Below are 16,192 nucleotides of genomic sequence, written 5' to 3' on the forward strand. Positions count from 1 at the left end.
TAGATATTGGGATAGAGAGTACGCTTATTAAGTTTGCAGATGATACCAAACTGGGTGGGGTTGCAACTTCTTTGGAGGATAGGGACATAATTCAAAATGACCTTAGCAAGTTAGAGAAATGGTCAGAGGTAAACAGGATGAGATTTAATAAAGAGAAATGCAAAGTGCTCCACTTAGGAAGGAACAATCAGTTCCATACATACAAGATGGGAAGTGACTGTCTAGGAAGGAGCATGGCGGAAAGGGATCTAGGGGTCATAGTGGACCACAAGTTGAATATGAGTCAACAGTGTGATGCTGTTGCAAAAAAAGCAAATATGATTCTAGGTTGTATCAACAGGTGTGTTGTAAGCAAAACTCGTGAAGTCATTCTGCCGCTCTACTCTGCACTAGTTAGGCCTCAGCTGGAGTACTGTGTCCAGTTCTGGGCGCCACATTTCAAGAAAGATGTGGAGAAATTGGAAAGGGTGCAGAGAAGAGCGACAAGAATGATTAAAGGTTTAGAGAACATGACCTATGAAGCCAGGCTTCATGAACTGGGCTTGTTTAGTTTAGAAAAAAGAAGATTAAGGGGGGACATGATAGCGGTTTTCAAATATCTAAAAGGGTGTCACAAGGAGGAAGGAGAAAATTTGTTCCTCTTGGTTTCTGAGGACAGGACAAGGAGTAATGGGCTTAAAGTGCAGCAGGGGAGGTTTAGATTGGACATTAGGAAAAAATTCCTAACTGTCAGGGTGGTCAAATATTGGAATAAATTGCCAAGGGAGGTGGTGGAATCTCCCTCTCTGGAGATATTTAAGAACAGGTTAGATAGACATCTGTCAGGGATGGTCTAGACAGAGCTTGGTCCTGCCTTGAGGGCGGGGGGCTGGACTTGATGACCTCTCGAGGTCCCTTCCAGTCCTATGATTCTATGATTCTATGATCTGGCCCAAAGACCTTATTTTTCTTCAGATATTCCTTAGTTATAAAAACTAGAGGAGATGCAGAGTTCTTTCAGAGCAAGATTTTTTTAAATATTTTCATACAGGTTTGGCAGGTCTCTAATATTTAAATATTAATGTAAATTAAGGGAAACAAAATGGATGTTTCAGAATGTGCTTTATGAGGCTTTTGCTTTTTTGTTTCTAACAGAACAACATCTTTAAGGACCAGGTAATGAAAGCAGCACAAAGTATTGTGTTTCTTTTCTATTGCAAGATTCATGTTTGACTGTCTCTGCTTACGTGGTCCATGCTTTGTTCAGGCAAACGTCTCAAAGCAAACAATAAGAGGTAGCGAGGGAGTAGTGAAATACAGATTACCCTTTCAGGAATAACTTTAGTTTACCTGCTGTGCTGATCACAGGTCTTGCTACTTAGTGTTGGAAACATTTTGTTTGTTATATTGTTTTAATTCTAAGTGATAGCCTCTGAGAAATGAGAGATTGCCAAATGCTGAAAGCAGAAATAAATAATTCACTACATGGCAGTGAAGAGATTAATTGTTTTGATGCACAGACAAACCCCTCTAATGTGTATCTGAAGCATTCAGTGGCCCAAAGGAACCAATGAGGGGAAAGATCTCCAGGGAACCTGCTGGAGATCTAACCCTCTCTTTGTGGGGAGGTAGGGTTTACAATCATGGCTTGAGGAATGCTTGTTTGAATCTCACCCATAAGTATGTCTAATAGTGCTGCAATCTGGAAATGTAATTGACTTGTGTAAAAGTAAATGCCAAAATGAAAAGCTCAGTCCTGAAAAACGAAACCCTGAATGAATAAATCATTTGGGTTCTCTGAATGGTTTGACAGCTTAATCCAAGCTCTCTTGGTGGTGAGAGATGGCAAAGAGGGATCCTATTATTGACATGTATTTAAGTGCAGGATGAGCCCGCCACATTGGATAAATGGTTTCACTTTGGCACGAGCAGCAGTTGACTTAGCGGCCTGGGGAGGAGCTGGGGACTTGCCACAGGGAGAGGGTCATGGAAGGAAACACGCGACTCGTGCAGATCATCCGTGAAATGCGCTCGGAGATCAATAAGCTGGAGAGAGAAAATAGGGCCCTTCGGGTGGAACTGAAATTCAGTGGCCTGAGGACAACTACCCAAGCAACAGGAGCAAGAGGAAAAGGTGGACAGGGGGAAGCCAGGAGCCTCACTGATTCAGGGGAAGAGACTGTCACTTCACCAGTGGCCCTGAGTAGGAATGTCTCTGCCAGCTCCACTCTGGCCCTGCAGGAACAGAAAGGTACTGGAGACCCATGGTTATTATTGAGCTTATTACATTGCACTTAGCTTTCATTCAAGGACTGCAGAGTTCTGGACTGTTGTTATGTACCTGGAGAGAATGGCAAACCACCATTACTGTGTACTTGGCCACAGTGTATGAAGCCCTCTGGCCTTCCTTAAGGCACTGATCTAGCAAAATGCTTAAACATGGACTTAACTTTGAGTGCCTGGGTAGTCCTCCTGAGGTGCTCAGCCAAGCATTTGTAAGTACTTGGCTGGCGCAGAGCCCCAGTGAATAGTTACATGGTCTTTGAGAAAAAATTGGCTTAATATTGTGCATTCTCTGGGGAAGGCTCTGTCTTTGCAGTGTTTATTAGTCCAGTGTCTAGTCCCCTGACTGGAGTTCTTAGGCACAATAGAATTAGCAATATAAGCAGTGACACTGACCTCAAACAGTGACAAATAAAGTATAATTCCATTTAAACCAGTGTGAGGCTAGAATCATACTCCATATGTGTTGTGCTTAGTATATTCTGTATGTGAGAGAGTGAAGGTGACATCCATGAGGCTGCTATAGATAAAGTGAATAAGGAATATTTGGCTTCCTTTTTTTTCTGATGAAATGAAAGAGGATGATGTGTTTTTTGTTAATGTGTGAATTACCTCACTTGGGTGACTTAATTGAGCAGGATTTACTGCAAAAGACGTTTGTTCAAAAGCTTCAGAAAGGTAGCCAAGTTAGATGACATACAAACGTTTAAAACTGGACGATGTAGATATTCCCGCTTGTGTTTATGGGAGCAGGGTACTTGTACAACAATGTTTAAGGAATATCATCTTTTTACTTCGGCTGTGTCCAGACTCAGGGGGTTTTTCAAAAAAAGTAGCCTTTTTTCGAAAAAACTTCACCTGCGTCTAGACTGCAGCCGCATTCTTTCGAAATTAAATCGAAAGAACGCGGCTTTTCTTTCGACAGCGGTAAACCTCATTGCACGAGGAAGAACGCCTTTTTTCGAAAGTGATCTTTCGAAAAAAGGCGTTCTTGAAAGCAAACAGGACTTTTTAGAAAGAGAGCATCCAGACTCACTTGCTGCTTTCTTTCGAAAAAGCGGCTTGCTTTTTCGAAAGTTCCGCGTGCAGTCTAGACGCTCTCTTTCGAAAGAGGCTTGCAGTCTAGACATAGTCTTCATGTCTGTATGGTACTTAGCCCAATGGGGGCCTGATCCATGACTGGGTATAAATAAATAATGAAAATAAATCATCATAATTGTGTCTCCAAATCTCCTCTGGCCTATTTCAGAGATTGGCCATCCATAAAGTTTGTCGGCCACCTGACAGGGCTAAGGTCCATGCCCATGATGAAGTAACTCTAGAGAACATGGGTTTAAGTTCAGAGAGAACATATTTAAGAAGAGAATAAGGAGATAAATCCATGGGAACTCGTGGTGTGGGTGAGGTCAGTGTATTAATGTATTTAAATAAAATTGGTGACTGCATGGAATTGAATAACTTAAGGTCTGTTCCAAATCCATTGAGCGAAATGGAGAAACTCCTGTGTATTTCAAAAGGCTTTGGATCAGGCCCTTAAAACGGTACAAATTTGGGGAATAGTAGGCTGCTCTTTTCAAGTGGACGGATTGGTGAGCAAGTAGCTTTCCAACTACTATGCTTCCCCTCATCCATAGTTCTTGGAAGTGGAGGGGATTTCAAAGGAAAAGAGCATTTGTTTGCTTCTCTTCCCCCAAAAATATTTGTAACTTTTTTTGAAATAAAATCTTACTTTGTTCATAAAATTTAAAAACTATCAGATGGCATCATTGTTTCAAGCCTAAGGGCTCGTGGCCTGCTCCTGTACCTGGATAGCTGCGTATCTGCGGGCCAGATTCTGAACCCCTTACTCCTATTGATGACTAGTTACTGATAGGAATAGTCCTGGTGACTCAGTGATATAGATCTCCCATTCAGGCCTTATGTAAATATCTTTGACAAGACTTTTGTTGGTTATTGACTTTACACTTCTAATAAAGGAAGAAATCTTTCAAACGCAGAAATAGCACATAACTCCCCATAGCCAAGTGCTCCTAACTGCCACTTCTGCTTAGGAAAATCTTCCCCAAATATATTTTCTTATCACAAAGGACTTAATAATTTTGCAAGTGGTTTTTAGTTTCCATATGATAAGTCTCTGAAGAAAATGAGTGTATTTAATTTGTTTGCCACTCTTACGATTTTATATCTGCTAAACAGGCACTAGTATGATTGTTAGGCGTTATTCCAGCTCTTCCTCAGTGCAATCTTTTTCTGGCCACAAGCACCACAAAGCTGAGAAAAGACATCTCAGTAATGGAATCATGGCAGTACAGGGAATTGTCAAACCACCAGCAAGCTCTTCTGTGATGCAAATAGCCAACAAAGAAGAAAAAGGATGTGCAGAAATTCCAGCTGACTGCTTCTCCAGCAATAATTCTAGCAAAAGAAGATCTTTTCAAGAGCACGTCTATAAGTGCAGGTAGGTAATATTTACTGGTAGAGTATAGATTGCTTCCACTTGATTGGATCATAAATGTGGGTAATTCTTTGGATTCAAAGCTCTCTATGATGAGCAGGGTAACTATTGAAATGTATGTAAGCTACAGGGGAAATTTCTGTTATGGATAAGGAACCTAGTTTTGTTCTCAGTGAGGTCAATGGCAAAACTCATTGTTTTCAGTGGAGGACTGACTGCCTGATTTTTTTATATGCATAAAAGTGTGCATGCGTGTGCACACACATACACACACACTCACAGAGACAGACAAATGTAGAGAGTTTGTGCATCTGTCTGTAAGTCCATCTGTCTTTGAGTCCATTTCTTCAAGGACTCCTCCTAAACTGTAAGAGCTAGCACAAACAAATTTGGTAAACAGCTCTTCTCCTAACTTAAAGCAAGGTTAGGGTTTTGTTGTGCCCAGAATCTGATTGTGTTTTCCATAACATGGAAAGGGAGGGGGCTGATACTCTACAGTTACCACTGCGGGCAACAGGCACATGGGACAGTTAGTGTACGTCTAGATTACAGAGCATCTAAACTACTTCCAGTTCTGTCGACAAAGCAAGCCGCTTTGTCGACATGAGAGTGTAGACGCAAAGGACAGAGTAGATGCAATAACGCCTTCTGTCGACAGAACTCTGTTGACAAAAGGCGTTATTCCTCGTAGAATGAGGTTTACAGCCGTTGACAAAACTGCTGAGTTCTGTCGACAGAACTCAGTGGCAGTGTAGATGCAGGTATAGTTTTGTCGACAAAAGTGGACTTTTGTCGACAAAACCCTGTAGTCCAGACACACCTTTATACTGCAGAGTGACCACAGGGTAGGGGCAGAAGCAATAAAAAATGTACACAAAAATAGGATATCTAAAGAGTACAATAGAAAATATTGGCTATATTGTATGTTTTATAAACTGGTGGTTTGCATTCTGCTAGAAAAACATGTTTTGTTCTGATCAACCTATGCTAAAAAGAATTAATAGTAGACCTAGAAGGAGTCCGGAGATGAGTATAAAAATGGTTAGAGGCACAGAATGCTTTGTGTATGAGAGGCTGGAAAAGACTTAGGATAAAATATTCTAAAAATCCTTAAGTCCCATTTTTAAAAAGTTATTTCGGGCTAGCTTTTTAAAGGTGTTTATGTATCTAACGATGCACCTACAGAGATTTTTTTAAAATGCCTGGTATCTATCTCCAATTGATTTCACCCTAAATCTCATTAACAGTCATCTTGGATTTAAGTTTCTTTCAGATCAGGTTTACACTAGACCAGGCAGCTTGGCTTAAGGTACACAACTCCAGCTATGTAGAATACATAGCTAGAGTCAGCTTACTTTAAACTGAGCTTGGTGGCGTCCCCACATCAGGACATTGATGGAAGCAAATGCTCCTGTCACCTTCTCTTACTCTTGGCAAGAGCAGGAGTACCGGTACCAGATGCCGTCGGAAGCGCTCTCTGAGTTTGATTTAGCAAGTACTAATGAGACTCGCTAAATTGAACTCCATGGAAGAATGACAATGCAGCAATTGATCTTCTGGAGAGAAGACACGGCTTCAGTGGGACTGTTAGGGGCTTTTGGACAGCTTGCCCTTGAACTGTTTTGAGAGGCTATGAATAAGTAGAAATATGAAATAGGCGCACAAAATATGGCACAGCGAAGATATTTACTCTCTCATAATCAAAGAAAAATGAAACATTTGTTGAAAGTGAAAAGGCAACAGATCAAAAATATGCGTTTCTTAACAAATGCTTTGGGATCGATGGGTGAAAATGGCTATTTAACTCATTGTTTAGTCAAAGCAGTAGTACTGGCTGTTTTGTTTGCTGCTTTTGAGAAATTAGGAACTTCCACTCTAGCTCAGAGCAATGATCCATCTAGTACAGTATTCCGGCTCTGATAATAGCCTGTGTTGGCTGTTTCAAAAGAAGGTGAAAGAAAAAATTATTCGATGGGGAAAATGAAGCATGTGCCCACCCAATTTGGGCTTAATTGGTTTTTAGCCTTTATTTATAAATTTTCTGACAAAGTCATTGTCGCTTATAGTTTCTGGTCACATATGTATGACAACAATAAGAGAAGATGCATCAGGCCCTCAGAAACTCCACTGCCCTGATCAAGGGCCTGGGCTAACTGAGGGTACGTCTACACAGAAGGGCTAAAATCAAATTCAGTTACACAACTTTGGCTACGTCAACCTCGTAGTTTGAGTCAAAATAGCTCCAAAAGCCAAATTATGCTATCTGCACAGCAGGAAGCTGAGGAAGAACACTCTTCCTTTGACTTCCCTTACACCTCGTGAAACAAGGGTTATAGGAGTAAGAAGTCCTCCAGCTCAACATTACTTCAAAATAACAGCTTGTAGTGTAGACGCGCACTGTTTTTTTCAGAATAACGTCAGTTATTGCAAAATAACACTGATGTGTAGATGTACCCTGACTGTTTGGCTGCCCAACTGAAGTATAGACCTGAGCCAAAGACTCTTTGGTGTGCCACCCTTACTGGGGTCTGGGACTCAGTAGCAGTGTGTGGTGTTGGGCTGATCACAGACCCACACTCACATCACCCGTCACCCCCACTAATTTCCTCATGTCAGGCAACCATGCAAAAACATGGTGGATTGGCCACCCACAAACCCAGAAGAGATGAGGCTGCTCTCCCCAATGGACTATAAGATCTTCCATTGACTTGCAGCAAAGTGACATGCATGAAGCAGATTATAAGATGGTTCTCTTTATTAAAGTGCAGAAGCGAACCTTGATTTGAGTCCAGTGCTGTGTTCACACTGCTCCAAACTTCATGGGGAAGGGCAGAAGAGATGGCAAAGGCTGCATTATGCTAATGGATGGTACCGTCTGCTCACTGCCCTGCACTCTAGTCACTCCCCCCAACCTCTGTACATCCTCCAATACAAACTGTGATCAAGCAGCATCTGGATGAAAGCATTCACACAGCATCACATATTCAGGGCAGTCCGTAAATGGCATAGACTCTTGCCTTAGCATTCATCATATGTATTCTTCATCTGTGTACAAGCTACAAGAAGGCGGTTAATATACAAGTTGAAAGATCACTGCCTCTTACAAGTAACAGCCATGTGCTTTATACCCCTGGAAGTGGCCCCCACAAGATCCTATGCAAAGGGCCCTCACAATGGCTATGCATCACTTAAGGAGTACTTAAGTCTTCAAAATAAGACTTAGGTGGTGCATAGGCCTGAATCATATTCTTCTCAGTAGAGATGAATTTCACCCATAATGCAAGGCTTAAGTTGAATTTAAGTAGAGCACAGAGAAATGTTCCAGACGTCTGATCTGGGGCATATGTTCTCCTATAGTAACTAACCAAATGATCTTCAGAGGGCTGCTTTAAAAAGATCAGCATGGTAGCACACACAACACTCAAAGCTTTCCAAGACTTTGAAGAGGACAGAAATAGTCGACTGTTAGCTGCCAAAAGCGTCATACTATTGCTATAGCTACCAAGATGCTCACCAGAAACTTTGTCTGCCCAATATGCTCACTAGCATATGTGACTTCAAAGTCACTCCAGAATCCATAAGGAGAGAACATGAAAATGTTGTTGAATCAATGGACTACACACACATGTACAACTGTTGGAGAAAAACATCTTAAAGTTTTTCAAGATTTTTTTTTCTCCTGTTGCTTGGAAGAGGAAAGGTGGCATTTACAGCTAAGGAGTAAAGGTGGGGAGAGAGAGAACTTGGTCATTTATTCTCCAGATATGTGATTTCTGAACATTTGAAGATGTATGTTTTAATCACTATCAGATGTTCACTTGTATGAGCAAGATAGAGGCTGCACATACATAGTTGGAAGTTGCAAATATGCACCTTAAAATACCTTACATCTGCTTGAACATTTTTATTGGCTTGATCTTTCAGTGCACAAGTGTAAGATTATTAGAAGACCACTTAAGTGTATAAGCTATAAGAAGCACACACCTGACTACTGCAGCCATTTGTGTACTGCTCTGCATGCAGTTTTGTAGACATACAAGTGATACATAGCCTTTGGGAAATTTCTCTTTTCTCACTTTTTGCATATGCTGAACATTCATAGCAACTCATAATTCTTTCTCATTTTCCTCTAGGGGTAAAGTAAAGGCGGTTAGTTTCCTGTTGCCAATGGATATGTCATCTTATTCTGAAAATCAAGGTTCTTTCAAATGCCCACAAAATCAGGACACAAAACAGTTAAGCACCATTATTGAAAAGGATATGTGAGCTGATCAATTTTTAAAGGCCCGTTGATTCTTGAGGTAAACTAGCCTTAAACGATAGCTGCATGTCAGATTATGTTTCCCCAAAGTGCTTTGGCAAGAGGTCTTCAGAGAATCACTAAGACTGTTCCAGGTCACAGGCCTGTTGTCTAGCAAGGAAATGGAAGTCATGACAAAACTTGTCAGAAGCCTATATATCTCTTGCCCAAGGGTTTCAAAAGCACATATCTTGAAAGAGTATATTTTTGCAAGATCTGCATACTTGAAGAGCTACTAGCATTTGTTGCAGTGTTACTGTTACCATGCAACACAATTTCTTATGTTTTGTTGTAGTTCTTCTCATTGCCAGTAAGGTGTATATTGCAAATTACAAAATAGAAACCGTTAAAGAACTTGTGATTTTTTTTCTGTACACAAAGCTGTAAAATCTTATAATAGAAATACAGCTGGGCTTGTATATTAAGAATAGTATCTTAACATTGATTTGAATTCTTATAGAAATACACATTGACAGTCAATATCCTTTTTCTGTTTATTTCTGTGAATATTCTCACACAGGAGATACTGAAGGGAATGCTCACCAAAACTGCATTAAAGAACAATTGAAGGAAAAGAAACCATGACAGCTCTTAATATGAAAATGTGACCAAGAGCCTGATTCTAAGTTATGCTCATCTGATCTGCGACCAGAAACACATCACGTGTTCAATCAAAGCTGCTGGAATTATGAATATCAAATGCTTGCAGTGTATTACTTGTGAACCAGCTCCAAATCAAGAATTATTTGCTGCAAATATTCAGCAAATAACTTCAAATGCAAAGAAAATGTGTGAGAGAGAAATGGGGAAAATTCATGACAAAGAAAAGAGGAGAAACTCATCAAGTAAATTTGAACTATTCACTCAGTAAATTTTAGAAACAGACATTGCCAACACAGTGTTTAATTTGGCTACAAATATTTACAGACTGGAAACATTGCACATACATTCCTATTTTCTATACACTGTACAGGACTATGAGTAACCACCACCAGGAGGACTTGAACCTGGGACCTCGGTATAGGAGCCTCTACTCTCTGAGCTAAAAGTCAGCTGGCTCCCAGCCCATGCTGTAGAGGTCTCTTGATCTTAACTGTTGCCGTGGCCTAGGTACCACTTGCATTGCTCAGTAACCACACTAGGGATACCTCTACACTGGCGGCTTCTTGTGCAAGAACAGCTGTTCTTGTGCAAAAACTTGCCGGGTGTCTACGCTGCACACGTGTTCTTGCGCAAGTAAATTTACAATATAGCATCAGAAAACAGGGCTTCTTCTGGAAGAATAGTAATAGAAATGTAGCCGTGTTAGTCTGGTGTAGCTGAAGCAAAATGCAGGACTATGTAGCACTTTAAAGACTAACAAAATGTGTTCATTTTTTTTAATTGTATCCTTTGGTATATATGGTTGTGACTATTTTCTTCCACTATTTGATCTGAGGAAGTGGGTCTGGCCCACGAAAGCTCATCATCTAATAAACCATCTTGTTAGTCTTTAAAGTGCTACATAGTCCTGCATTATTCCTCTCCCCATGAGAAATTAGCCCTCTTGCACAAGAGCTCTTCTGCAAGAGGGCCGTGTAGACAGTCAACATGAATTTCTTGCGCAAGAAACCTCTATGGCTAAAATGGCCATCAGAGCTTTCTTCCGCAAGAGAGTATCCACACTGCCATAGACGCTCTTGTGCAAAAGCACATGCCAGTGTAGAGATGCTCTTGTGGAAGACTTTTTGCACAAGAACTCTTTCACAAAACAGTTCTTGTGCAAGAAGCTGCCAGTGTAGACGTAGCTTATGTGTGTGGGTTATGTATGCATCACAAAACGTAAGCATTAAGAGGAGCTGTTTATACACAGAATTAATATAATGTGGCTACAGAACAAATTTATTCCAATAGACTGCATTTAAACAACATACTTACTTGAATGTTTTAAGAGTAATTACTGAGAGTTTACACCATCAATTTTACATTTAGTTAAACATGTTTTTGTACGTTCTCATTCAGATTCTGATCTCTCTGCTAATGTTGTTTTTCATATAGTTTGGGGCCAGTATATCTACTTTGTAATACTGCCAGTAGAACTAGGTGAATAGCTCTCAAAAACTGTTTCTACAGATAGTAACACTAATTAAAAAAAAAACCTGATTTTCCTTCTGTTTCCATGTGTTCATGATTTCTCATCTGTATTTGCTTGCAAGCAAATTTAGTGACAGAACAACCTAATGAACAGCTAATTTTAGAAAATATTTGCAGAAAGTGAATGTTTATATTCCCAAGCATAATAACCCTTCTCTCACCAGAAACTAGATTCTAAATATATGTTCGGTCAGGCTTGGATTCTGGAAAGCCTCCTTAATCAGTGAGACTTTAGGACATGCATAAGTGCTTTTGTGAATCAGTACCACAGAACACTTACAATGCCTCACGATCAATAGGCTCAACCAAAGTTAACCAACACAGCTTGACTTTAAATTGCAGATCTTGCATGCTGATGAGCTAAAAACAAAGATTTATTTGTATAAATTATTTGGCAAATGATTTTGAATAATGAACACATTTGAGAGAACCGTGGGCTGCTTATCAAATATAAATGGAAAAAGTCTAAATTCAAAAACTACACAGAGTGAATTATTTATTAGCTTTAGTCACTGGCCTTTTCAAAGGGACTGAATTTCTGGTCATGAGTTTCTAATTATTGAAAATTTTTCTACTGATTATTTTGAGAAATTCAAATTTACCTCATTTACATCCATATGGGTTTCTGGTTTTAAAATGTTTGTTGTAATTTGAATGCTCCCTTCTCCTATATACTTACATTTTCAAGTAATTTTCAGGTAAAGGTTTAAAAAAAAGTCGAGGCTGATTGAAAAATGGGGGATACTTTGCATAGATAATTTCAAAACAATTATGTTTCATTTGAAATATCACTGATTTTTTTTTCTGAACCAACAAGAAACTTCTTTTAATGTGGGATCTAAATTACCATTTATGAAAGTCACTATCTATGTTGGTTTTTGAAACTTAAATACTTTTGAATATTGTATGTGTGTGATCCAACATCCTCAGACTCCTTTGAATACCCCAGGCTTAATGGAAATTGGGCATTAAACAACTTTGAAAATCTCAGCCTTGGTTTCCTATCTATAAAGTGTCAAGATTTTTTTACCTATCCTTTTTCTGACAATCTAGTTAGTATGTAAGGTCACTATCGCTGAGAGAGTCTCCTATTATATGTCTGTTCTTTCCCCTAATGTAATGCTCGCAGGCAGAATCAAACCTTGGACCTTTAGTTCATGCACTAAGTACTAAAATTCCCAGGTTTGAGTCTGCCTGTAGGTGTTACTAGTGAGGGCTAATCTGGAATTTCATCTAGGAATTCTCTGAAGCTCAGGACACGCTTCCTCAGTAGGGGAAATATGTAACCCACACACCTTCTAAGGGCACATCTACATTGCAGGGCAAAAGTCAAATTAAGATATATAACTTCAGCTTCATCAACTGTGTAGCTGAAGTCGAAATAGCTTAATTTGGCTTTTAGCACTAGCTACACAGCAGGATGTTGAAGGAAGAACACTCTTCCTTCAACTTCCCTTACTCCTTGTAAAATAAGGGTTACAGAAGTCACAGTAAGAAGTCCACCATCTCAAAATTATTCTGCAATAATGGCTTGCTGTGTAGATGTATTCTAGGGCTACGTCTACACTTCCAATCTTGCAGAAAAAGGAGTTTTTGCGCAAAAAGAAAATTTCTACGCTGATTGTTTTTGCACAAAAACCCCACCGCAAAAACAGATCAGCAGAAAATATGCAAATGAGATCTCGGCTCATGCAAATGAGTCCCTCATTTGCATATTTTTTGCCGAGAAAACTTGTAGACATAGCCTCGATGTGGTGTACTATCCCATCTAGTGGCACCAAGACCACTTAGTGTATGTCTAGACTACAGAGTTTTTTCAAAAAAGTGGCCTTTTTTGAAAAAAACTTCACCTACATCTAGACTGCCATTGCGTTTTCTAAATTAAATTGAAAGAACGCAATGGGGTTTTTTTTGACAGCGGTAAACCTACTTTTACAAGGAAGACTGCCTTTTTTCTAAAGAGCTCTTTCAAAAAAAGGCGTTCTTGACCACAAACAGGGCTTTTTTGAAAGAGAGTGTCCAGATTGCTTGGGTGCTCTCTTTTGAAAAAGCAGCTCACTTTTCAAAAGACTCGGGGCTGTCTAGACGATCTCTTTCGAAAAATCTTTTTTGAAAGAGGCCTGTAGTCTAGACATACCCTTAGAGAGAACGAATCTGCCTGAGAACCAGCTGGCTTCTCACTCCTGCAGTAAAGACTCCTACACTTAGCTCCAGAAGTCCCCGCTTTGATTCCTAAGAGTGCCTAGGAATTGGACTAATTACTGGCATTTAAAATATTTCTCAGCATAAACTTTCAGTGTTTTCAGTGGGAAATGACCTCGTATGTCAAATTTGCCTCACTGTCAACAGCACAGTGAGGTCTGATCACACTTAGTGATATTGAAATAGATGCAATAAACAGTCTGGCTGCAACCTAGAAATTCAATTGTTTTGAACATTTGTGCCAGTAAAATGTTGTTGCTTCAGTGTTCATAATATTTAGAGTGAAAAGTGGAGGGGAGAACAGAACCAATGCAAAAGTAATTGAAAAATGGGAAGGATTTGAGAATTTTTCTACTGTCTTATCCAGCTCCTCTTAAAAATATATTGTTTAGGAATTTCTAATTTTTATCCATAGTTAATTCCTCTAAGTGCTTTAGAAAATTTTATCCCATTTTTTTTAAACAAGAAGTTTTGATTATGTTGTAAAATATTATGGGATGGATTTTCAAAAGAACTTAGTTGATTTTTTAAAAAAATAAGTGTGGTTGCACTTTAAAGACTAGCAAATTTGTTAGGGAATAAACTTTCATTAGGTCAAACTCTCACTACTTCAGATGCTTGAAGAGAAAAAAGGAAGGAATACAGAGATGGGAGTGTGACATTAACGCTAATTAAATCAGAGAGTGATGAGGTGAGTATCTCAAGGAGAAATTACCTGTTGTATTGTGATTGAGGAGCACAAACCCACACTGATTTTCAACAATGTTTGTAGAAAGTCATGAATAGACAAATAACACCACAAGTGTTTATTTTGTGTGTGGTGCTTTATGAACACATGTTGATGTGCAACCATAATTTATTTTTAAAAAACAGTGCCCGCAGAATACTGTGAATGGATCTATAGAACAGAGACATTAGAAGAATTTTGTATAAGAACATACATAATGAAGCGATTGCCCATGTATATTGCACACAGAGTATGAAATAAATAACAGAATAATTACTTAACTGCCTAAGAATTGGACTAATTACTGGCATTTAAAATATTTCACAGCTTAAACATTCACAGTGTTTTCAGTGGAAAATGACCTCGTATGTCAAATTTGCCTCTCTGCTGACCTAGGGAGGTCTGTCTACATGATGCAGTTCTGTGAGCTTCCAAACTGGTACTCTCTCAGTGGAGAGGAAACAAATGACTTTTTTTTCCAACCATTCAAGCACGAATTCCCTTCCAGAGTGGAGCCTGTACTCTACCCAGCCCTCTTACTGGGATGTGTTGAGCCTTGTATCCTCGCATCTCTGAGCAAAGAGATGACTGACAGCTGATTATCTGAGGGAAAAAAAAGATTTTTAAAAGTGCTGTACAGTGTGAAGACGTCTTCCTGTGGGAAGAGTGAGGCAGCCTGCTCAAGTAACTCGGGGCTCTTTTGCGATGTCTCTTCCTTCATACCCCCCCTCCAATTCTTTCCTCTTTCTCAGGCACCCTTGATGTCTTCCCCCTTCCTTCTCTGCCAGCTGGGTTAGGTTCCCTTGCCAATCCCCCTTCTCTTCCTCTGTGCTAGTGAAGGATCTGCCTTTTCTCCTGCTGAGATAGCTGCCTGGGGGAAATCTCTCATTCCTCTCCTGTCCCTCTATGGCCTCTTTCCCTACCACAGGGAGATCTGAAACTGTCTATGGACCCAACGTTATGGGACTTGGGGAGACTATATCCTCCTCCCTCTCCAGTAAGGCACTCAGACCAAGAGGAGCTGTGAAGATAACTGAGAAACAACAAAAGAAGCAGTTGCTGACTGCTGCAACGATAGGCCTTGTCTATGCTTACCAGGAGATTGGCTCTACAGGGATTGATGCCCCGGGTTGATTTAGCGGCTCTAGGAAAGACCCATTAAACTGACTGCTGATTGCACATTCATTAATTCAGGTACTCCACCAGATCAAAAAGCATAAGGGGAGTCACCAGGAGTGTTTTCACACACACACACCCCATCCCCGCAGTGAACATGCCACAGTAACTCAATCTAAGGTATGTCAACTCCAGCTACATTATTCACATAGCTGGAGTTGCATACCTTATTTCAATATTGTTCCCTAGTGTAGACCTGGCCTTAGGATCTCTTATTGCTAGTGGCCAGAATGGAAAATTGCAGGTCATTTCAGGGGCTCAGGACCCCCACAACAGTTAGTAAACCTTACAGGTGCCCTGTGCAAATTGGGATAATTGACAAGAATATTGTTCCACCATGTGGCCTTTTTGAGAAGGGCTAATAAAATCTACTTGTCTTGCAGGACAGATAAATGCTTTCCTTGCAGGTTGTCCTCTTACACCAGTGGTTCCCAAACCTTTTGGCATCATGCCCCCGTTTTGATTTTTGAGAAACCCTCACGCACCACCCCTCCCCCCCCCCCCCCCCCCCCCCCGCAATAGCAGCACAACTTGTTGAGGAGGAAAAAAAGGAAATGACTGAAAAACAAAACTTAAGGACTTAAGGGAGGGGCACATTGGGTTGCCTCACACCACCCCCCCAGTTTGGGAACCCATGTCTTACACCAATGAGGCACCACCAATTCCAACTCCCAACTCCCTCTGATTGTCAGTGAATGGTTCTGTGGGGGGGAGGGGAAGCATCAGTCCCCGCACCACATCTCCTTAGAGATGTATACTAGTACAGGTTGTCCACAGTCAGCATAGAAAGTATAGGGCTCCCCAGAGTGAACGCGGGGGAAGGGAATGTAGCTTGTAATGCAGATTTCACAGCATGCCACCACGTATTCAAAACTTGATATCCAGTTTTACTATAACAAAACTTGGACAGTTCTGTAATCTAGAACAGATGTAGCCA

At 40.3% G+C, this 16,192-nt stretch overlaps 2 protein-coding genes across 2 annotated transcripts in view; one reads left to right on the plus strand and one right to left on the minus strand.

The window, feature by feature from the left end:
* The first annotated feature begins 1,845 nt into the window (after nt 1-1,845).
* On the plus strand, nt 1,846-9,007 carry CCDC195 (coiled-coil domain containing 195). The gene is made up of 3 exons (XM_025188837.2): nt 1,846-2,230; nt 4,459-4,720; nt 8,851-9,007. The coding sequence occupies exons 1-3, from the start codon at nt 1,966-1,968 to the stop codon at nt 8,981-8,983; spliced, it is 660 nt and encodes a 219-aa protein (XP_025044622.2). The 5' UTR covers nt 1,846-1,965; the 3' UTR covers nt 8,984-9,007.
* Nucleotides 9,008-12,902: 3,895 nt separating this feature from the next.
* The window catches only part of LOC102451605 (putative guanylate cyclase soluble subunit beta-2), a 32,638-nt gene continuing 29,348 nt past the window's right edge, over nt 12,903-16,192 (minus strand). The window contains exon 17 of the mRNA XM_006131393.5: nt 12,903-14,682. The gene's annotated coding sequence lies outside the window, so the exon portion shown is untranslated. The remainder of the gene's footprint in view (nt 14,683-16,192) is intronic.

The sequence above is a fragment of the Pelodiscus sinensis genome, chromosome 10 (genome assembly GCF_052426305.1).
Source record: "Pelodiscus sinensis isolate ZL-2025 chromosome 10, ASM5242630v1, whole genome shotgun sequence".
Taxonomy (NCBI): Eukaryota; Metazoa; Chordata; order Testudines; family Trionychidae; genus Pelodiscus; species Pelodiscus sinensis.

Excerpts from the sequence above, each read along its gene's own strand:
- CCDC195 (XM_025188837.2), top strand. The coding sequence starts at position 1,966 with ATGGAAGGAAACACGCGACTCGTGCAGATCATCCGTGAAATGCGCTCG. Across the intron at positions 2,231-4,458 it reads GGCCCTGCAGGAACAGAAAG|GCACTAGTATGATTGTTAGG; the intron begins GTACTGGAGACC and ends TCTGCTAAACAG. Across the intron at positions 4,721-8,850 it reads GAGCACGTCTATAAGTGCAG|GGGTAAAGTAAAGGCGGTTA; the intron begins GTAGGTAATATT and ends ATTTTCCTCTAG.